Consider the following 23724-nt stretch of genomic DNA (forward strand, 5'->3'; position numbering starts at 1 on the left):
GTAGAAATTAAGAATCTCAACGTTTGTCACTCACAGAAGAACCAAAGCAAAGTGTCTTTCGTTTTAAAACTTTGTAAGCAATCTGCATTCTCGAATAGCATAACCAAGAAAATGTCCACAATATCCAACCCTGGCATTCATGTTTTTATTTTTTTCACCGGTGACTGACTCGAATTCGATAGGAAATTCTTTGAACAAACGCCGATACTCTATAACGTTTGCAAAAGACTTCGCTTGAGTGAAGCTATTGCAAAACCTAACCAAACCTGACGTCAATACTTCTCATTTTCGTTCACAGATACTAGCCTACCAGACGTTTCCTTCTGTTGGAATAATACTGATATAAAGACAAAATTTCTTAACGAATAACTACTTTGGTTGGTAGTTCTTCATAGTATAAATTTAGTCAAGGAATAGTCAGGATTAACCTCGTTATTAATCTTTGAATTCGTAAGCCCCCTTCTTCAATTTCAGGAAGATCGTTGCACAGCTATCCACTTAGGAACGCGAAGCACGACCTTTACCTACCTACTCCTCGTTCAGAATTACTTAAGGGCTCAATTTCTTACAATGCAAAAAAATGCACAATCACTTGCCAATTGCATTCCGCAATAATTTGATAGCATATTTAATGGAAAGCGCCTTCTACTCTGTATCGACTTCTATTCTAATAATAATATTGTATTGTATTTGTACTTTTTTTGTTAATGTTGACTAGTGTTCTTTGCACGCTGTTTCGTCATAGGAAATTCTTAATGATTCAATTATGGTAAGAAAATAATTACATAGAAGCATTTACATTTAAAATAAGTTAATTCATTCCAGAACCACTCCTTTATATAAAATAATTGTTTAATTTCAGCAGAAAAGTCGCAATTAAATTGAAGATGCAATTAAATGTTTCACAATTCGTTTGAAACAATCCACGTGTTCTAAATAATAATAATAATAAGAAATGAAAAAATTATCAGAAAAGTAGAATTAGTTTGATTGATACCTTCAATTATGACATTCTTCTCTGCTACTATTATATATATTTTTTAATATATTGAATTTATACATACGTAAATTATTTATAAACTAGTACTAAAAATAATAAACTAACACTTATTCCCGAGCACTTAAGCATAGATTAATATAATAGGACAGGACCAGCATCTCGGCCTATATTAATGGGCGAGTTCGTAACACCATTATATACAGAGATGTTAGAAACTGAAATTGTTGAGGCGTACCTACAGTATAAACCCAAATTCTATAAACTAGTATCAAAATAAATCGTGTCGAGCAAAACGACGTAATTAAATACGTTTAAAAGAGTAGATCCGAGCGGAAATTCACTAAGATTAGTTGGAAGGCGGTTTGTTGTTTGACCTAGCGTAAATTCACCAGAAAAATTTTTGTTAAATATTTTGAGTCTCTTCTTATTTGAATGTGTATCTAGGAAAATGTATATTTGCAAATCCATATAATTATCCAACAATTTTTTATAAACGTAATCCAAACAATCAATACTGTTTATTATTCACTTCTTAGAATGTTTTTTATATAAAACCTTCCCAGATGTTTCTATCGAGATAAACCTTTCCAACATAATTGTTCCAATAAAATTGAATCAAATTTAGTTTGGAATTGCTATAGGGCCCTTTTAGGACTTTTTATAGCGACAAATTTCTTTTCTTTTTTTCAATTTTATACACTAAAAATTAAAGTCAATTAGATTAGCTATTTCTTTAATTTTAAAAATCTGTAAATTTGTTAAAAAACTCTGCTCTCCACCACACGCCTTCACTACAACTTGGATTCATTGTTTTTAGAACTGATTAGCTTCATAAACTCTTTCTACTATTCTTCATTAGCCACCTGAAGTTCTACAGGAGGAATATGATATGAATATGATAAAACTCCACTTCCTCCATAGTCAGTTGAACAGGAGCTGGGAGAACATATGTTTACCAGCAATTGGCGCAGATAAGCTCCGATAATTTAGGTAGCTCGTCAATGGTTATGGATAAAGACAAAACTTGTTGGAAGTTGCAACAAACGTAACCGTCAACGACGAATTTATCGAAATGAATTTTCTATTCTTGGTCGCTTGTTGTGGTACCGGACATGGTCAAATGATGATGGATGGCGATGGATAACGAAATTTTGATCCCCGCAATTTTTAGAAGACCTGCCTTGTGGGATAAGTGCCTAAAATCTCACACAATCGAAATGTTCGCAGAAGTTGTGGAACGAGATGAAATAAATGTTCATTTCCAACATTATAGAAAAGCAAACAATATAAACAGTGAATTACATAAACAAAAATGCGGTATAATCATAAAGAATTTGTTTCGGTTTATTAAAAATTAACGGATTATTGGAGACAAAGGTTGTAATTTTCATGGTACTTTTGCACAGTTTCTACTTCAGTTAGGTGTTTCTGAAAACCTTCCCTATCGATAAGGGTGTTATGTAAAGTACAAATACATTTAATAATATTGTCTACCACAAGTATATCCGTGGCGGGCAGCGTCGTTTTTGCATGCACCAGCGCCCATTTTTCAGCGCCTACAGTAAGCGCTGAATAATAATCTGCTTTTATATCCAATTCGCTTCCAATTCGCTTGTTTTAAATCATGCAAAAATCTGGTATCACATCTAAAGGCAATTGGAGAATAATAATCTTAGTATGGTAATGTAGTAGTGAAGATATCTGCGTGGGATTTAACGAATGCAGCTCCTATAGTGACTAACATCTTTGTTAAGCTTACAATATGGAAATTTATAATGTAAAACTAGTTAAGCATCTATTAAAAGACGTACAGGGTAGCTATAGAAATAGAGAAATATAAAACCAGTACTTTTTTTAAGTCAAAAAAATGTTACTGTTTTAATTATCAAAAATTTGTGAGTTTTTAGTCAGATTTTAATACTTTTCTCCGGATATTTGTGATAAAATATCATGTTCTATGATAAATCTCTATAGGATAGAAAAATATTCGATGTAAGACCGTAAATTTATGAATATATTTGAAGATAACCTGTGCTTCTAGCATCTGTAGTAATCCGATAATAGATTTACTCTTGTATATACTCCTAAGAAAAACTCACACAAAGTTCGTAAAAAAGTGTATTTGTATTGTTTCTTGAAATTGTAAAGCGTATCCGTATTCGAAATTGGCGCAGAAAATACGTACTTACTTTCTAATATAAATAAAAATAGTGTACACCACACGATCAAAAATTTGAGGGCTCTGAACTGGCGTGCAGTGCGGAAATTTTAAACTTTCACCAGTAGTAGTGTAATAAACTATCTAAGATTTACAATTTTAATTTAATTATTGAAATTCTATTCCCAATAATAAAAAAATTATTGGACACTTAATATAAGTCAAACAGCGCGATCGATACATTAATATCAAATAATCATTTTGAGTGTATTAACTAGAGAGAAACCGAAAATTTATTGAAATTCTATTGCCAATAATAAAAAAATTATTGGACACTTAATATAAGTCAAACAGCGTGATCGATACATCCATATACATAATAACATTTAGATTTAATCATAATCTGTATGCAATAAAAGTTCTGCTCATTAATGAGTATGTCACCAGATTAAAGTGTGGCTTGGCAAGTGAATAACTTCAGTTTTTTCAGCAGCATTCACCAGTTGTTAAAGCTAATGGTGCATCAAAAGAAGATCGTTCGACACAACATATAGCTATTTTTGTTAGCAGTAAAAGTGCTTAGAGTAATAATAAACATTTCTGACTTCTATTTATTCCCGAATTTTTTGCATATTCAAAATTAAATGACTTGTAAATAATTCAATATCGTCACTAAATGCTGTTAGGCCAAATATGAATGTTGAAAATCAAATCGGACCAAGAGTTACTAGCAAAGATTGTAGCTGCGGCCAACAACGATAGTGGGCACTACCATGATGACAGTAAACTGAATTTTGATATTAGGAAACTGGAAATGTAAAAAATTACAATATTAAGGAAGACAATAAAACTATTAAAGACTATCTGTAATTTCACAAACTGTAATTTCGTGCTCAAAATTACTTCACAGAAAGAGCAAGAATATGAATTTCATTATAATGTTTATCCCCAATGTACTATAATCACCTTGTATTTAGTCTACATTCCGTATTACAAGCTATTATATAATTTAAATCATTGTTTTGTTTTGTGTTAAGGTATGGGAATACGACGTTCTGACTAATGGGTACACAGATAAAATGCAAATGTGAAAATCCATTTAAGAACAAAGATAAATCTGAACTACGGTCATTAAATTAACAGATTTTCCTAAAATGGTGGATTAATATGAATAGTTTAGTTAATTCCATGTTAAACAAAGTAATTATATAATTAAGAGTGATTTATTTGGATATAATTAGTTGATTAACATCTTAATTGAATTCAACATAATTATATTAAACGTACTGAAAGTTGTAGCTTAGCATTATGATTGTACTGAATTATAGCACCTTAGAAATCTATAATTGACCAATTTTTATGGCATGTCTAAAAGAGGGAAAGTTATAACGAGGATACGCCCCTTTTGCATGATTTTTGATATATCAATTCATAAAAATATTCATATTTGTTTGTGGGGATAACTGAAATTATAGTTTTAAAATATGAAACTAAATCCCAGACATTATTTAGTTTTACTGTTCGTTTATTGGCGTTTAATATCATCTGTTAACGTTATCTGATTCTTTATCGTTTCAATAACATAGTGGTGCGGGGGCAGTTTAACAATTTAAACAGTAGAACTGGAATTCGTCCACATATACGAGGATGGTCCCAGAAGTATCTGGCCTGACCTACAGACAGCGGTAGTTGCTTGAAAAATATCACTGTATTACAAATGAGGTGCCGACTCAAGAAATCCCAAAATGCGGTACTGGATGATCGTCAACTGAAAGTATAGACATAGTAGGCATTTCAAAAAGTGCGCTATATCGTATATTAACTGAAAATATGGACATCAGAAAGCTCTGCGTAACAAGGGTGTCGCATTTGCTTACACTGGAACAAGAACAGCGTTTCCATCGAGTGTTTGGCGTGTTTGGCAATGTTTCACAGAAATAAAGCCAAACTTTTGCGCCGTTTCATAACCATAGATGAAACGTGGGTCCATCACTTCACACCCGAAATAAAAGAGCAATCAAAACAAAGGACAAAAGTGGGAGAACCGACTCCAAAGAAGGCAAAGACCGTTCCATCTGCAAGCAAGATCAAAGCGCCGGTTTTTGGGATAATTTTCATTTACTATCTTGATAAAAGAAAAACTATTAACGGCGAGTATTATGCGAACTTGTTGCAACGTTTGAGCGAAGAAATGAAGCAAAAACTGCCGCATTCGGCTAAGAAGAATGTGTTGTTTCATCAAGACAATGCACCAGCTCACACATCCGTTATTGCAATGGCCAAAATTAATGAATTGAAGTTTGAATTCTCATCACATGCATCCTATTCACCAGATTTAGCCACCTCGGATCATTTCCTGTTCACAGACTTGAAAAAATGGATCGGTGGTCCAAGAAGCAAGGTCAAAGGCTGTGGAGGGATCGGAAGAAGGAAAATGTCTTGGCTGTGAAATATCAGACAATGGACAGATTTACAGGATATACAGTCGTTAATACATGCAGCAAGGAGTCGAGAAAAACTGGAAAATATTATCGCAAACATCCTTTAAGAAGAATAAGAACCGTCTTACTGCACAGAAATTCCTACGTTTTGCCAATTATGGAAATTCTACACAATAGAACCTTCTTTTAGATATTTTTGACTAAAAGCCTACCGTTCAATAAATGTTAAATTTTGTCGAACTGAGAGAGAAAAAGAGAAACGCTTTATTGTCAAAAAATTGTTACAATTTCTAGACAAAACCTTGTAAAAACTGAAAAACAAACATAATAATAACTAAATAAAGATAAAAATCAAATGAAATTTCAATATACAGAAGAAAACCACAATGTGTAACAAAATTATAGGTAATACTGATCCTTGAGGCACTCCACATTCTATTAGTTTGCAATATGACATCGTTGTATCAACCCTTACAATCTGACTTCTATTGGTAAGGTATGACTTAAAACATGCGTGAGGTGTTCCCCTGAAACCGTAGTACTGTTGTTGATTAAAGTGATTACAATATTATGATTAACACAATCGAAAGCTGAATACACTTTTTACACCGCCACTACACCAACACTAACAATTACCCTTTCTGACGTAACTTGGTTATCGAAACGCGCGTCAGAAAGTGTAATTGTTAGTGTTGGTGTAGTGGTGGTGTAAAAAGTGTATTCAGTATGAATATCGCCAACGGTTCCAGAAATTCTAACTAAGTTACAATCGAAAGATTGTAATAATAGAAAAATCACAAAAATTTGTTTCGGTGGATTGATGGCTGTTTAGGCTCTTCATTTGTGCTGCTTAAAAACATAAATTAATGGATAGTAAGTATTTTATATTGGAACAGAAATGATAAAAGCCTTTTTTTGACCAATCTTTCTATGATCTTAGATAACGTGGGAAGGATTGCAATTGGGCGATAATTCGATGCTTGATTTTTATCTCCTCCTTTATGAAGAGGTATAATTATGGCCGTCTTAAGGCAATTGCTAAATGAAATTAATTAATGGAATGAAATAAATCCCCTATTTAACATAATCGATGGTTTTCACTGGCCCAATCTGTATGTCTAAGTGATTGAAATCTCCCGAACTCGCAAAACTTTATTATCAACAATATTATATCTATTTTTATGAGATGGGACGTTTTATATGTAGCACCCGGAAGATGTAATTCACAATATTTAAAGAACGATTACGAAATTTAATTAGATTAATTAGGGCAATAACTCTTTTTATCTAACAAATGCTTCTCGTTTTTACTTTGACCTAAATAATCGATTGCAACACGTCCAGAATCGGAAACAGAGTAATAGTAATTTATTTGGATAGTATACCAGAAAAAAACATAATTTATATCAATATTATGATTTTATTAAGTCAAATATTTGGTAAATAACCAGAAGTGCTTGGAAATTATTCAAAAAAAAAGTAACAAGAAACCGCTGACGATATTTTTTGACAAAAACTTTTACATCCACAAATAAACTTTCTAATAAAAAAAAAGAAACAAGATTGAGGTTTTTTGAAGCTGTGATAAATACATCAATATACATGATATCAAAATAAAATATAATTCGTATTTAACAGATATGACGATTCCTCTTCATTTCATAATCAATATCTTCCTTAAAATATAATAAACTAAATATCCCAAAAAAACTTTCTATTCGAAATAACAAATAAAATATATTGACAAATTTTTCAAACGTTTTCTACAGTTAAGTTAATCCGATTGCACAGATTGCCAGACGACGACGACGACGACGTCCACCAGATTGACATATAGTTTAATTATTTTTGGCGATCGAAGGTCGTCTACATTGCGAGTGAATCGTTTTGGATTAACGAACTTATTTGCATAATTATTATTCATAATTGATAGTGCTCATTTCGAGTTGGGATTGATTATAAAGCGGAAGAGCAAAACTATATTCGAGGTATGATTTATGAGGATGCATCGCGAGTGTAGTATGATCTACGGGAGTTGCCAACTCGATTATAAGAGATATATACGAGTGCCGTTTTTTTTTTCAACCTCCGATCGCTCCGTGCGGGCAGAAGAAAGCGGGCATGCGCTGACGGCGATTGCGAAGCTTTCGCACTACACACTCCGATATTGTTGACATTCATACTTCAGTCGGCGTTGTGCTACAGCCATGTAAATATTTCACACAATGAGCTGAAAACCGACATTATTTTTCAGTCCTCTCATAGGTTTTTGGTGAAATGTTATGTGTATGAAAAATAGATGTTAATGATAATCGGTATGGTTACGGAAGCAAAAGAAGAGAAGAAAAACTACTACAATGAGCGACATTTTCAAGCACAATTTGTTCGGATAGTAATCACAAAATTAGTAAATAAATCAATCTAAAATATAGTGTTTGTATAATTTGTTTGAAATCGCTTTCCATTGAGACATTTGTGGCAACAGATGGATCCACATGAGGCAATAAATCGTGACGCAGTTTTGATGGAACAAAGTGCTTCAACAGATCATTTGCTTGAGTTCCGTATCAAAACGTTCCATCATATCAGTAGTAGTATCAGTAGAGTTAATTTAAGCGTTCAATACTTGCGAGGAAGGTTCCAGAAGTACCTGGCCTGACCTAGAGATGGCGGTAGTTGCTTAAAAAATTCCATTGTATTAGAAAGTACACAATTTATACAACATATGTTTCAAGTTTGAAGACACCACGTTGTTAGGTATTTGTTTGGGAGCCATGAATAGGAAACGTTTTCAGTCAATTTGTAAACGTGGAAAAAATTTGTCGTCGTTATGTGATACAAGACTTTAATTTGGAAGGAAGGAAAGCTAAACTAGATTCTAATCTGGGTGAGACTGCTTCTCTGTTCGGAACAGTAAAATATTGGGAAGCAGAGTTAAAACGACACTGTGCGAACTGCTAAGACCAGCATCGCAGTGGTCCACCAAATGAAGTAACGAAGTAAAGAAAAATTGAATAAAGTCCACAAAGCGCTATTGAATGATCGTCGACTGGAAGTGCACGTGCTAGCAAACATAGTAGGTATTTCAAAAAGTACAGTACATCGAAAATTAACAGAAAATTTGGATATGAGAAGCTGTGCGCAAGATGGATCTCGCATTTGATCACAATGGAACAAAAACTGCGTTTCCATCGAGTGTTCTGCAATGTTCTACAGAAATTTGTGCATCGTTTCATAACCATGGATGAAACGCGGGTTTATCACTTCACACCCGAAACAAAAAAACAATCAAATCAATGAAGTGAAAAGGAAGAACCGGCTCCAAAAAAAGGCAAAGACCGTTCCATCTGCAGGGAAGGTCAAGGCGTCGGTTTTTTGGGATGCGCGCGAGATTTTCATTGACTATCTTGATAAAGGAAAAACTATCAACGGCGAGTATTATGCGAGTGTTTGAGCGAAGAAAGAAAGCAAAAACGGCCGCATTTAGCTGAGAAGAAAGTATTGTTTCATCAAAAAAATGCACCAGGTCACACAATCGTTATTGCAATGGCCAAAATTAATGAATTGAATTTTGAATTCCCACCTCATACATCCTATTCACCAGATTTAGTTCCCTCGGATCATTTTCTGTTCACAGACTTGAAAAAATAGATCGATGGTCAAAGATTTTCGAACAAAGAACAAAGGTCAAAGGCTGAGGAGGGATTGGAAGTGTCTTGGCTGAGAAATATCAGACAATGGGCAGATTTACAAGATATACAGTAGTTAATACATGCATCAAGGAGTAGAGATCACAGCGTCGGTTTTTGGGAATAATTTTCATAAACTAAGCAAAAACTATCAACGGTGGGTATTCGAACTTATTGCAATGTTTGAGCGAAGAAATAAATCGCATTTGACTAAGAGGAAAGTGTTGTTTCATCAAGACAATGCACCAGCTCACACATCCGTTATTGCAAAGGCCAAAATTGATGAATGACGTACCCTATTCGCCAGATTTATACCTCTCAGATTATTTTCTGTTCTCAAATTTGCAAATGACTCGGTGGTCAAAGATTTTCCAACAATGAAATTTCCAAATTCTTTTTAGTTGATTCCGGAACTTCCGAGACTATCTTCGTAAATACCAAGGCGTTTAAAACTAAAAAAATTATTATTATAATTTACTTTAAGATAATTTCACTATCATTTCCTCAACCACTTTAGATTAACAAGCTTTCAAACACGATTATAGTATTTACATTTATCAAACACTAACTATAATTCCACAAAGTCTAGATATTTACGAGTCCAGATTACAAATAAAACATTATTTACTCAACCGACACGTTAAATAAAACCGTACGTTTTTCTGACTGATGTGAATATCCTGTTTGTTCACAATCCATATTTGTAATAAAAAGGTGCTAAGTATCTCTAGGTCGTTTCTACTAAGACCGACCTTCATGTACAAACATATTTACGTGAATTGTTGTAAGAGTTATTTATATAAAAAAATGCGTGGATGTAGTATCTCATTAAATAATTCATACGTAGATATTCAAATTTAAAAAATTGTTATCCGCATTTTTCTTTTATTACAGTTTAACGTGCCTCGATAGAGCTGGTCATTGACACAAAAACAATAAGGTCTTATACAAAATCTACAACAGTACATTAATTATATAAATTACATTTTCTGGCACAGTTTGGTAGCTTTAAGAAACTTTTAATTCCTGCAGGGCAGTTGAGTGTTTCCTTTAGGTTAGCTTTAACTAATTGTCTGCAATAGTTCAAAAATGTGTTGGACCAGTGGTCGCCAAATAGTCGATCGCGAGCCACCGGTGGCTCGCGGGGTAATTTTGGGTAGCTCGTGGTGACGCTCAGCGGGGTGGCAACACTGAGTGTCTAGGAGCGCTGCAGCCGATAAGTCATTGCCAGAGTTACACGTTTTTTTACACGCAGACTGTTATTGTCACGCGTGTAGCCAGAGTAGCCAAGCTAGTTCAAGCAAAAAGCCGAAAACTTATCACTAACATGCAGAGTGGGAAACCGATTACTTTTTTACGCAAGTTAAAGATTAATGTGTTCACTTTGTAATGTAAGTATCTCTATTGGATAGAAAGGAAATATTTCAAGACAGTTCACAGGAATTGAAAAAGATTATCCGCCGAATTCAGCTCTGAGAAGAGATAAGGTGATGCAGTTAAAAGAAGAAGAACAAGGTAGCTACCGAGGCATCATTTCGGGTTTCCAAGGTCAACATAGGAAACGTACGAAGATGGTGAGTTGATTAAAACTGCATTTTAGGAAACTGCAGTTACATTATTTGATAAAGAAAGCTGTCTGCTATTAAATCTGTTGAGCTTTCTGCTAATACAGTGATGCGAAGAGTTACGTGTTCTGATTTAGTTTCACAGCTTAAAACTGATTTTGATCGTTGTAGTTATTTTTCCTTACAACTTGACGAATCAACTGTTAGAGTTGATACAGCTCAATTGGCTATTTTTGTAAGAATGGTATTTGAAGATTTTGAAACAAAAGAAGAGCTGGTGAAGGTTGTGCCGTTTACCGGCTATACAACTGGAAATGATATATTTTTAGCATTTAAGAAGCTTATTGAATCTGAAAACCCTAGCTAAGGATTGAGCTCCTGCTATTGTAGGCGTTGAAAAAGGATTTATTGCCTTCTGTAGTAAAGACATATCAAAATTTTTGTCTTACTATTGCATCCTACACCAGCAGTCACTGTATGGAAAGTTCTCAAGTATGAAAACAGTTGTCAAAATAGTTAATAAAATAAGAAGACATGCACTTCAAAGAGGACTGTTCAGAGAATTAATTGAAGAGTTAGAATGCCAGTAAGCTGATCATACAGAAGTTCGTTGGCTTTGTAGAGTCAACGTTTCAAAGAGTTGCTACTTGTACTGGTGAAATTCTTGAAAAATCTGGAACTGGAAGATCCTACATGGCTACAAGATTATTCCTTTCTTACTGATATAACTGAAAACTGAAAAGTTGAATGTCTTAAACTTGCAGCTTCAATACAAAGATAAGAACATCGGTGGAATGATTTTAGTTGTAGCATCATTCCCAAAAAAAGCTCGAGCTGTGGGAAATAACCAAGTTTCCTAGTTTGAAGCAGATCGTTGATAAACAAAATCCTCCACAACACCCCAGCAGTAACAAGGAATACGTGAAAATTCTTCCAGACTTAAGACAACAATTTGATCAACGATTCCAAGATTTTAAAAGCATATTGTTGCACAGTTCATCAACTCTCTCTTTGTAGAGATCGATGCAGAAGATTTTTCAGCTTGAGTTGTAAAACATTTTGGTGGAGATCAGGCTACCATTGAAATATAAGTTGTAGATTTTCAGAATGACCTGTATCTAAAATCCCTCTTTACCACTGAAAATTTCTGGATTTTAGTCCCCAAAGAAAAGTATCCAATTGTGGTTCAAGTTGCATTGAGATTAAAAGCTATATTCAGTACTACATACTTGTGTGAATCATCTTTTTCAAGTGTGAAATTCATAAAAAACAAATGTAGAAACAGATGACTGATGGACATTTGGATAACTGGATCAAAATGGCGGCTACAACAAACTCTCCGAACTTCAAGAAAATACTTGATGGCCAAAAAGAGTTCCACTCCTCGCATTGAAATTAACATTTAAACTTTTTTTATACACTTCCTATATATTTCGATTAATACTAGAAATAAATGTTTGTAATAAACTGGTTTAAATTCCATTTTTTGTGGAAACATCAAATAACCGGAAGTTTGGTAAAGGTTAATATCGAATTTTCTTGGAAGAGGTTTTTGAAGTAAGTCTTGATATCATTATCAAGCGGAATTAGGATTTCTGAAAGGTTATTGAAGGCTTATTTGGCATGGCGATCTCCAAATATGTTCGTACCAGATAAAAGAAAGATTGTTTCTAAATGTCAACAGTTTTTGGCTATTAGTTGTCTGTCAGTACATTCGGCGATATGTTTTTGGAGAAGGAATATACTCGAAAGCCTGTAGGATTCTGTATATTTCACCAAAATAAACAATACACGTCGGAAGAAACATATGAGTTCGTGGTTTGTAGTCAATTGGAAGGAATCGGCATAAAGGATAAGTCGAAGAATGATTTAATATATAATTTTTAAAATTGCTTTCTTTACAAGTATGCTAGAAGATTTGTGTTTATTTTAAAATGTAAGTGAGGATCACTTTTTATACAAGAAGGAGTAAAAGGTTGAGGAAATGAAAAGGTTAAATAAAGGTTAATATTTTTGAGTGAAGATGCAAGCAACTATGGAAAATAATATTATGTTACTTAGTAAGGAGAAAAGTAAGAAGCAAATCATCATAGAAGAATTAGAGGATACTTTAGCAGCATAGCTTCAACATAGATGCTGGTAGAGGAGCTGGAGTGGAACGCACCAAGGTAGAGGCGAAGAGCAGAGTTTTAGACTTCGAAGCGAACATGTAGATGAAACAATCATTGTCATGGGTTAGAACGGATGAAAGCATTAAGGTAATTGAGGGTTTTAATTATGTTTAGTCTCTTTAGAGATACGCATATCCGTATTATTTATCTCGATTTCTATTGCAGGTTAAGACAAAAGTTTATCTTATAAAAAATTTCGATGTTTACATTTTTTATTCCAAAATATTTTTGTTATCTTTCCACGTTGTCGATATATTTTCAAAAAAATGATCTGTTACATGTATTCCAAAGAAATTGCAATTATTTATATTGTTTGTTTCACCAGAACAAATAGAAATTTATTATTCAATTGACGTGCTTTTACGATAATCGCATATAACGGTGTTTTTATTCACACTTTATTATTTCTAAAGAACACATTTTGAAAAATAACATCACGTCACTATATTTACATAAAATTTATTTCTAGATGAAATCGTCATTCTATTCCTTATACATATGCACTCTCATTTTGTCCAGGATATGTGCAGTAGTGTAAAAATAATTGAGAAGATAATTCCCCAAGGATTCTATAGGGTGTTTCAATAATAGTTGAAAATATTAGATTCAAACACAGAATTTGTAATTATATCTATTTGAGCTTAGCAGCAGCAAAAAAATAGCGATAATAGCAATAGAGAAATAGACGAAAAAATAATGGTATATAATGAGGTCAACAAGAAACTACTCAAGCTACTCAATTCAATATCTTCAACACAATAATAAAACCTGTTATTTTGTATAGAGACAATAACAAAAAAAGAAGAATAGTGGGACGAAAAATAACAATTCTACTGTCAATAAAAGTTAACGACAGACCAATCAGTTTCATTCCATTTATTGTCCGTGTATTGATACTGATATCGATGAAAAGTTTGTTGAAAGATCGCCTACAGATTTTTATAAAAAAAAAGGTGAATATTTGTCTTTCTTATTGGGCATATTTGAAAAAAGTTCCCACATGGGAATACATTCAAATCTATCTGGATGTGGTGATTGAAAAGCAATTGACTGTAATAAAGATACCGAAGTTTTTGACGTGGAATATGCAATAGTGAGTTAACTGTGAAACATCTTTTATATTAAAAAAATTGATGATTTCCATTCCGAGTCCGTTCAGGCGTTCTACCCAACCGATTTGCTTAATTTTTTTTTCAATGAAAGGTATTGATGCACATATCAGCCATCAACCATCGGATTTCATCTAATTTTCACCATTCTCAAGTTATACTCAAATGCGATTTCCCCCTGTACATTACTTATGGGAGTTTTTCACATACACACGTTCTATCCTCAATATCTCAGGTTCTATTCAAGATAGAGACTTCGTTTTGGTTTAAGAACACTCGCTGAAACACCTTCTTTCTTTTGATTTTTTGAACAGTTAAATCGGTTGAGTTGAAGAGGAGCTAGGCGCGGACATTCAATGTGGAGTTATGGATTTTTGTAGGTTTTTGGCAATTTTTCTACATTCAAAGATCTATATCTCAGGTTCTAATATAGCTGCAGAGTTCGTTTTGGTTTAAGAATACTCGCTGAAACACCCTCTTTCTTTTAAGTTTTTGAACACTTGAATCGGTTGAGTTGGAGAGGAGCTAGGCGCGGACATTCAATGTGGAGTTATGGATTTTTGTAGGTTTTTGGCAATTTTTCTACATTCAAAGATCTATATCTCAGGTTCTAATATAGCTGCAGAGTTCGTTTTGGTTTAAGAATACTCGCTGAAACACCCTCTTTCTTTTAAGTTTTTGAACACTTGAATCGGTTGAGTTGGAGAGGAGCTAGGCGCGGACATTCAATGTGGAGTTATGGATTTTTGTAGGTTTTTGGCAATTTTTCTACATTCAAAGATCTATATCTCAGGTTCTAATATAGCTACAGAGTTCGTTTTGGTTTAAGAACACTTGCTGAAACATCTTCTTTCTTTTGAGTTTTTGAACATGGATTCGATGCGAGCGAAGCCGCGGGTAAAAGCTAGTCTATTATTAACTGTTTAAAATATAACAAGGAACGAAAAATGAGTCAACTAATGCATTCAGTGAAGAACCAATTTCAAGAAGATCCAAAGAAACTTATGAACTAGACTGAAACTAACTTATAAAAAATAAAATCTAGATTGTAATGTCAAATGTATTACACTTCAATTACCTGCTAATAACCCTGCGTGGTGGATGCGAACAAAAAAAATTCCAGTGCTTTTGTATTAACAATAATTTATTTTTTCTTAATTCTATTAATATACAAACATATTCGAGCATTAAATGTGTCAGTTAATTTTTAACTAAAATTAAATTGAAAATATGGATATCTATACAAATAATCAACACACATAAATGATTGAGAGAAGTAAAGTCGTTGTTTCTGCTAAACAAATGGAATGTATAAGTTCATTCGTAAATTAAAAATATTATAGACGTATTAAATTGTTATTCCTCTAAATCAAGAAGTTAATTTAAATTTTTAGTTAGTTTTCCACAAGCCATATAATCATCTCGAATTAACATTAGTGCCTTTGATAAATTAATAAGCGAAACATATCAAGATAGACGCTTGGAATATGTTAATGCAATCAAAAAGAATTGCTGAATTAACTGGAGTAAATAAATTTTTCATTTATCGAGTAGCCACGAAAGGGGTTGCTTAAGATCATTCACAGAACCGAAAAACATGTAAAGGAAAACTGAAATCAGTAGAGTTTTGTCAGCATGTGGTTTTAAACACAAAAAACGGATGGCAATAACCGAATCGTCAAGGATAATTCGATAAGGACAAGATATTAGGTAAAAGACTACAATGGGGTACAAAAAGGGCTCAGTTCACGTCTGGTACCCTATTTAAACCAAACTCCCTTACAGGTAGCTACATTTGAATCGTCTATTTACGTTTTATAATTCAATATTCAGTTGTAGCAAGTTAACGAGGTATAAAATGATTTTTTTCTAAGTTAGGACTACAATTAAAGAAATCTGACTAAATAAGATATACATATGGATAAAAGTATTTATAAGAATAATAAATTTATAAAATGAGGTATCTACGCCTATGGTAAATCAAACAAAATTACCGGCAAGGGTTTTTATAATCTGCAATTGATATTGGAAAAACTATACCTCATTTTGAACAGAAGTTGCAGTTAATACATTTGTAGACGAAAAGAAGAAGTTACATGAAAAAAAATTGAAAAAAAAATGTTTTCATTTAGCTTTTAGTATAAGAGGAAAGTCTATTCATACGTACTAGTCTATTTCGTTTCGAAATTCTTTGAAATGAGGTCACCCTATATTTATTTAACTCAAAATGTCGTCCGCAATAATTTGATATTTCTAAAAATTTTTCATGTGGACAGTCACCTCTTTAATTACTCTCCAATTAAAAATAATTAAATATAGCGATTAAAAACAAAGCTAATCTAAACAGCGATACGAAATTTTTATTATTTAGGAGCAAAAACCTTTCGACACTTATGTCACCTCTTATTTTTAGATGAATATCTGAGACACATACACACATACATGTATAAGAATGAATAAATATAAGATGAATGACATCAGCGACTAGATCAGTAGGCAAAAAATATATATGCGTATCCATTCGTCGCGCCGGTCAACAAATTTTATCAATATGTTAATTTAGATATACAAGAACGGCTCATAACTACATAGGTTAAAGACAAGGTATTTGGACCGTATTTTAGTGATAAAACAGAATATGTCTACTGTCATAACAGATAATGAGTAAAGTAAAATTTTGGATCGTATTCAAAACATGCAACCATTTACTATGAATAAAATGAAAAGGGACGGAATAATTATGAAAAATTGGACAAAAAATGCGTATAATTTGAAATTGAGATTACTTGGAATAACTCGGAGAGTTAGAAACGACCAGGCTAACCTGACATAACCTAAAATTTGCCCGATTGGTCAAATCGCAGCCGGTTCTTTTATTAAATTATAAAAACCGTTCGTATCAGGACTAATTTTAAAATGAACTATCCCAATTACTAGCGATATCATTGGCCTTTTCAAAAAAAAAGGTGCTCTGTAATTTTAGGCCTCTTATCGTAGACAGAGAAGCAAAACATTGAGAATGTGTATAAACCAATCTCAAATTATGAACCAGATACAAAGGTGAATGCAATTGTATTCAAAATTGTGAAAAAGTTGGATAAGTCATCGAAAATTAAAAAAATTAAAGGATACAAAATGTATTTTTTAGGAGTTGCTAGATCGACTGTGTTTCGAATTATTAAAGGCTGCTTGACATGATACAATACAATGAAAGACGCAATATTTCTTGGTGAAGAGCATGCGCGGATGAAGTTCAGCTAATTTTTTCATGCAAAATTTGCAACATAATGGATTTGGGAACTCGTATACACTGCGACCCCAAGGATCTATTGTTGTCACACTTTCTTGCAGGAATACTAGAGAATTCCTTTTAAAACATCTAGAATATGGGATGGCTTTAATTGCCAGAGACCTTCGTCTTCTATTTCATACGCTTTTAGGTGTACTAATCTGGAGTTTCTTAGAGTTTCATACTTCGAGAGAATGTGGATAGATTTTTCGTTCTGTGTGCAACAAAACCTGCAAGCCGCATTATCTGCTAAGTCTGGCGTCTTCAAATGTTTGTTGATGAGACAATACCCCGATAGAACTGATTAATTCAGCAGATCTACTCTGGTTGTAGCTGCCCAGGAGAGTCTTTGCCTATCTCAGTCCCAATAATTGTGTTTTGATTTATCTAACTTCTTTTCCAGTGCTTTTTCTATTGTTCTGTAGCTGATACCACAGAAGGGGTTCGGGAATCCATTGCAGGGTAATTTTATTTTTCTTGTCTAGCTCGTTTAATTTTTCAAGGAAATCCCAAACAAGTTTGGTTTTTATGATATTGGGGCTTATAGCTCTAATAGTTTACGATAGTTCTCCTCTAGATTGAACTAAACACATTTTTCAATTGCATAAATTTCTGCTTGAAAAATGTTTGGTGCGCTGCCAAGGCTTTCTGAGCCTGTACACTCCTATTCCAATTCCGTGTGCTGTTTTTGATTTAATGGTAATTCTGTTAATTTCTTGTATGGTGACAGTTGTTTCTACAGCTTAGTACTGATGTCAACTTGTTTTCAAAGCTAAACTTTTTTGATGCAATAACCTGAGGCATGTTCCAGGGTTGATTATTATTAGGAATGGGTGATGTTTTCTCTGACACGCTTTCCAGTACTATGTGGAAAGCTGGGAGATTTTAAAATCATTTCTAGTGCAGCTGTTGAACAAGATTTCGTGGCCCCAGTTGCAGCATTATCGATTTGGTGGCATTTTTATTGCGTACATGTTGCAATTCTAGGGAGAAGTCTGGTTACTTCTTTCTTGTTCATTTCACTTAGCTTTATTATTTTCATTTTTCGTTGGGAATTTGTTTGATTTACTTATGGAAGTTTTGTTAGTGATCCAGTAGTAAGAGACTTGTCAAACGAAGTCCATTATTTATCTATAGAATATTTTGACTTGCATCATTGGACAACACAGGAATAATTGTCTCTCCTAGAGATCGTCTAGGAATTGTAGAAACCTTCGACGATATAACAAAAAATATGTTTAGGCGCATTGTTCATAGTTTCTTTTTCAAAAAACATAGTCACCAACTTTGAAATTCTTTATAAATTCAATTTACAATTAGTTGAATTTTTTTATGTTTTCGATAATATGCATTCGCTCTTTTATGGTGTGTCTGAGGTTAATTATTATTTAGTTTGTGGTTCATTATCATCAAATTTTAGTATGACTAATATTTTGTCATGGCTTCCAATCTAGTAACTTTTTTAGTGATTTCTAGAGGCGTGATTCAGGATCCTAGAATGGTCCTTCTAGTTTAAAACTAAGGTTAAGTGAAAAATGTTATACTATTAGTTAGCATATTTCTTATAATTATCGTTCTAATATTATACCGGTGCTTTTTTGACAACCTTATCATTATTTTCATTAAAGTTATAACAAAAAATAAATCGAATCAAAAGGCCCTCATTACGAATAAACGTTACTTAGAATAAACAAAAAATAAGAAGCGGTTACACCGAAATAATAAGACGTGAAAAAATAACCGAGTGGGTAAGTTCACAGATTGGTGTAAACGCCCCGTATTGTATTTGGAAACAATTATCGTGGGCAATCGCATATAAAAATAAAATTGGTTATTATTAGGCGCGCCAAATTACATTCGTACGTTGCCAATCTTTTAGACGTTTAATTTTTTCGACAGAGATAAATTTATAGTTAAAAGTCCATTTAGTTTTCAAGGTTCAACGAAGCTTATTCTAAAATTAAATGACTAACAGATAAAGCCCGTAAAATATAATTTATTAAAACAAAATATTGTTTCTCCTTCGTTCAATAGGTTGCATTATCATCAAATCTGCGTGGTTAGCTGATTTTTTGTCTATCCTAGCCTCATCTAAACTGAGCGGTACTCAACGAGCAAATTTTTACAACTCCTAAGGCATTAGTTTCCGGCGCTGCTGCTTTGAATCGCGCGCTTCCGCCTGTTCCAAGGACAGTGTGAATCACGAGACATCAAAAAATAAGCGGCTACTGTTTGAAATTGAAATTATATTTATTATAGAGATTGATTGCAGTGCAGAATATAGATTTTATTGGTTCGTGAATCTGAAGTACGACGCGGTCTATAAATTTACAATAAACGAAATAGAAGAGATTTTATTTGGTCAAAAATTGGGAAAAACATTCTGAACAATCAGAATTTGTATAATATATAACAATCTACTTTGAATTATCTAATATTATTGTTAAGAGTTAAGAGAAGTTTTTCCTCTGTGTCAATAAGAGTATGACATTCATTTCCTTCTTTATTCTCAGAAGTTGAGATTGAGGATCCTGTATGAAGATTTTTTCTCACTTATGAAAGTTTCGCTCTGTTCTCCTTCATTTCCAACAGCTTAAAGTCTTCCGTAATCCGCTAAGAAGGTTCAGGCCACCGTGAAAAATTGGAATGCAAGCTTCAAAAGAGGTAAATTTTCATTTGAAGATGATAACCGATCGGGAAGGCCAGTTTCTGTGTCAGTCTCCGAAAGTATCAATGCAGTTCATGACATGATTTTATCAGATCGTCCAATTGAGCTAAAACGGATATCTGAAGCACTGATTATATATAGTTCACGTCAATTTGGACATGAGAAGAATTGCTGCAAAATGGATCCCCAAATGTTTGAATGCTGTCCAAAAGCGTGCAAGGGTGGAAGCATCGCGTTCGATCTGTACTCGATTTGAAAACGATGTAGACTTCTTAAGCCAAATTGTTACTATGGATGAGATTTGGGTACATTTCTACAATACAGAAACAAAGCAACAATCGATGGAATGGCGACACTCTGATTCTCAAAGACCTAAGAAGTTTCGTTTCCAAAAATCTGCTGGAAAAGTTCTTGCTTCAGTTTTTGGGGATTGCCATGGAGTAATCATGATTGATTTTTTGGATAAAGGTAGAACAATAATTGGAGATTACTATTCGACATTACTGACCACTCTATGGGAAAAAATTAGAGAGAAAAGACGCGGAAAGCTATCCAAAGGTGTTTTGTTTTTGCAGGACAACGCCCCTGCACACAAATTTGCATGATGTTATCATGCAATAAATTCGTGATTTAGGATGTGTATTACTAGAACACCCCCATTATTCACCAGATTTTGCTCCGTCGGACTATCATCTCTTTCTTCAACTGAGAAAAAGTTCAGAAGGTCGTTAATTTTCTTTCGTCGAGGAGGTAATAAAAGCTATGGAGGTCTGGTTTGCAGAGCAAGAAAAAACATTTTTTTTGAAATGTCTAGAGATGTTGCAGATTCGATATGATACATGTATCCAATTGAAATTTTGTTTGGTTCTATAGTAGGCCAAGAATTTTTCAATATATCTTCGTATGTATAGCGCCCTTTTAATATAATAAAAACCACTATGCAAAATAGTTTGGAATTGTTCCACGGAAATGGAAAAAAAATCGTATCAAATAGGGGAAAGTAATAGTCCAATTTGCAACAAATATCAAGACAACCAAAAAGATTTTTCTATTTTTTTCAAGTCAACTAATTAATAGTAATTTTTTCGCTAGTATTGTTAGGGTAAAAATGCTTAATATAAAACAAATCCTACCTTTATGCCTTGTGGTTGTGTTTTGAGTTTCGCCATTTTTGTAAGCAGCAGATGTTATATTTATGGCAGTATACTGCCGTTTGGTAATAAATGTCCCTTGACTGAATTCCACCCAAATGAATATAACTAATGCTAATAACACCAATATGGTGCAGCTAGCTAATATTTGTTTCTTTGAAAATCGGTTAGTCATTTCAACTGAAACAAAACAGAAAAAATATTATTATAATTATGAAATTACACATTGGAATATAATAAAGTAATATTCCCAACTAACTTAGATAAAGTATATTGACCTCAATCATTGGCATTAATTTTTCTAGAGAATTCCGCTTGTGAGAAGATCTTAGAGTATTCTTTCACGTTGATAATTCTTTCGTTAATTTTTGTACAAAAACATTGGGGAAGACAGTAATAATGACATAGAAATTTGAAGATATGGTGGTAAACAATATGACTGTTGTTGATACAACTATGGAGAGAAGAGATGATACTTTTAAATTAGAACAAAGCATTAATCTGCTAAAAAGATCCTACTTTTAGATGCAACAAGAAGAAATACAACAAAAAATGTAGAAGTATATCAATGAGGTTTCAAAGTAGGGAAATCGACAATAGACCAACTCTTCATCATAAACCAACTTCAAGAGAATATTGTTCGATTACTGACTTATGATGGCCTACTATGGACGAAGATGGTCTTAGAAGTACCTGGGCCAACAAAGAAAACACAAAAATTTTGGGAAAAAATATATTTTTCAATGTAATCTCCTTTTAGCTCCATACAGTTTCCCAGCGATATACAATAAGTTTGATACTCTTTTTACAATAAGAATTGAAACTACCGACATCACCTCTTCATTGTTAGAAAATCTTTGACCAGCAAGCAAATTCAAACTTCAATTCTTTAATTTTGGTCATTGCATTAACGGATCTGTGAGCTGGTGCGTTGTCTTGATGAAACAACACTTTCTTCTTAGCCAAATGCGGCCGTTTTGGCTTGATTTCTTCGCTCAAACATTGCAATAAGTTCGCTGTTGAAAGTTTTTTTCTTTTTCAAGATAATCATTGAAAATTATCCCCAAAAACCTACATCATAACCTTACCTGTAAATGGAACAGTGTTTGCCTTCTTTGGAGCCGGACCCACGTTTCATCCATGGTTATGAAACGGTGCAAAAATTAGGCTTTATTTCTGTAGAACACTCGATGGAAACATCTTGATGACGCTGTGAGCAAACGCAGCTACCATTTTGCGCATAGCTTTCTCATATCCAAATTTTCGGTTAATAAGCGATGTATCGCATTTTTTGAAATACCTACTATGTTTGCTAGCTCGCGCACTTCCAGTCGACGATCATCCAGTAACGCTTCGTGGATTTTATTCAACAGTTCTGGAGTCGTTACCTCATTTGGTCGAGCACTGCGATGCTGGTTCTCGCAGATCGCACGGCCTTGCTTAAACTCAACTATCCAATATTTTATTATTGACAACGAAGGAACAGTCTCACCCAGAGTAGAATCTAGTTCAGTTTTCATATTGGTTGGACTAATCCTTTCATTGATTGATTGCCATTGATAGCTGCTAAACAAATAGTAAACAACGTGGAGTCTTCAAACTTAAAACTACAACAAGCAACTACCACGATCTCTAGATCAGGCCAGGTACTTCTGGAGCCATCCTCGTACCATTAAAAGAAAGAAATGTGAGAGGTAATGGAACATTCGAATATACCAGATACATTTAGAAGACTAGTGAAATAAACCGAAAGTAAAGTAACTTTGGAGGGCAGTAATTCAAGAAAAGATTTGAGAGAGAGTAGACTCAGTATCTGAAATCGTTTTTAAGTTGGTCCAAAAAATCATATAGTTTGATAAAGACCGAGGTATTGTCGAAATGTCGAAGTTTTAACTTTTATTTGTTTATTAAAATAGATCTAAGATTAAAACAAATCATTACGTAAAAAATATATTTTATTTTGTGACACAATATTCTGTTTTTGACCTCAGTCATGTTTAATTGTATGCTGCTGGATTGCCCTTAGAAATTAATAATCACAGACATACACTACCAAGCAAATAGAAGCAGGAAAATGATAATTAGAACGTAATAACACGTTCGGCGATAAATTGTATTTTTTTTTTAAATTTTCATTTATACACTTAATTAATTCTGTACGCACATACTTTTCGTTTCCCTTGACGTCATCGTGCGTGATGTTGAGTAACTTTATTAACATACTTATGGCAGATGCAAGAAATAAATAGAATAATAAATTAAATAAATATCAACTACATCGTTCCTATAGAAATTTTTTATCGGTTTAAATAGTATATACAAAGAATTTCCATTATATATTTGTTTATGTTTACCAGATACCATTCAATAACGCACATAGTTATTTTAGACGATTGTTTAGAATATATAGATTTTCCTTTCATGAAAATACTTTGTTATATTGTCATTTGATATAACGGACATAAATTGTTTTATTTTAGTTT

General features: G+C 33.3%; 1 protein-coding gene across 5 annotated transcripts in view; it reads right to left on the minus strand.

The window, feature by feature from the left end:
- LOC130898653 (A disintegrin and metalloproteinase with thrombospondin motifs 9) overlaps positions 1 to 23724 on the minus strand; it is a 196722-nt gene that overhangs the window by 125936 nt on the left and 47062 nt on the right. For all 5 annotated transcript variants that reach the window (XM_057808089.1, XM_057808086.1, XM_057808084.1 and 2 more), the window contains exon 3: positions 21224 to 21421. In XM_057808089.1, the coding sequence (XP_057664072.1) occupies positions 21224 to 21416 (193 nt within the window). In that variant the 5' untranslated portion in view covers positions 21417 to 21421. The remainder of the gene's footprint in view (positions 1 to 21223; positions 21422 to 23724) is intronic.

The sequence above is a fragment of the Diorhabda carinulata genome, chromosome 10 (assembly GCF_026250575.1).
Source record: "Diorhabda carinulata isolate Delta chromosome 10, icDioCari1.1, whole genome shotgun sequence".
In the NCBI taxonomy this organism is placed as follows: Eukaryota; Metazoa; Arthropoda; class Insecta; order Coleoptera; family Chrysomelidae; genus Diorhabda; species Diorhabda carinulata.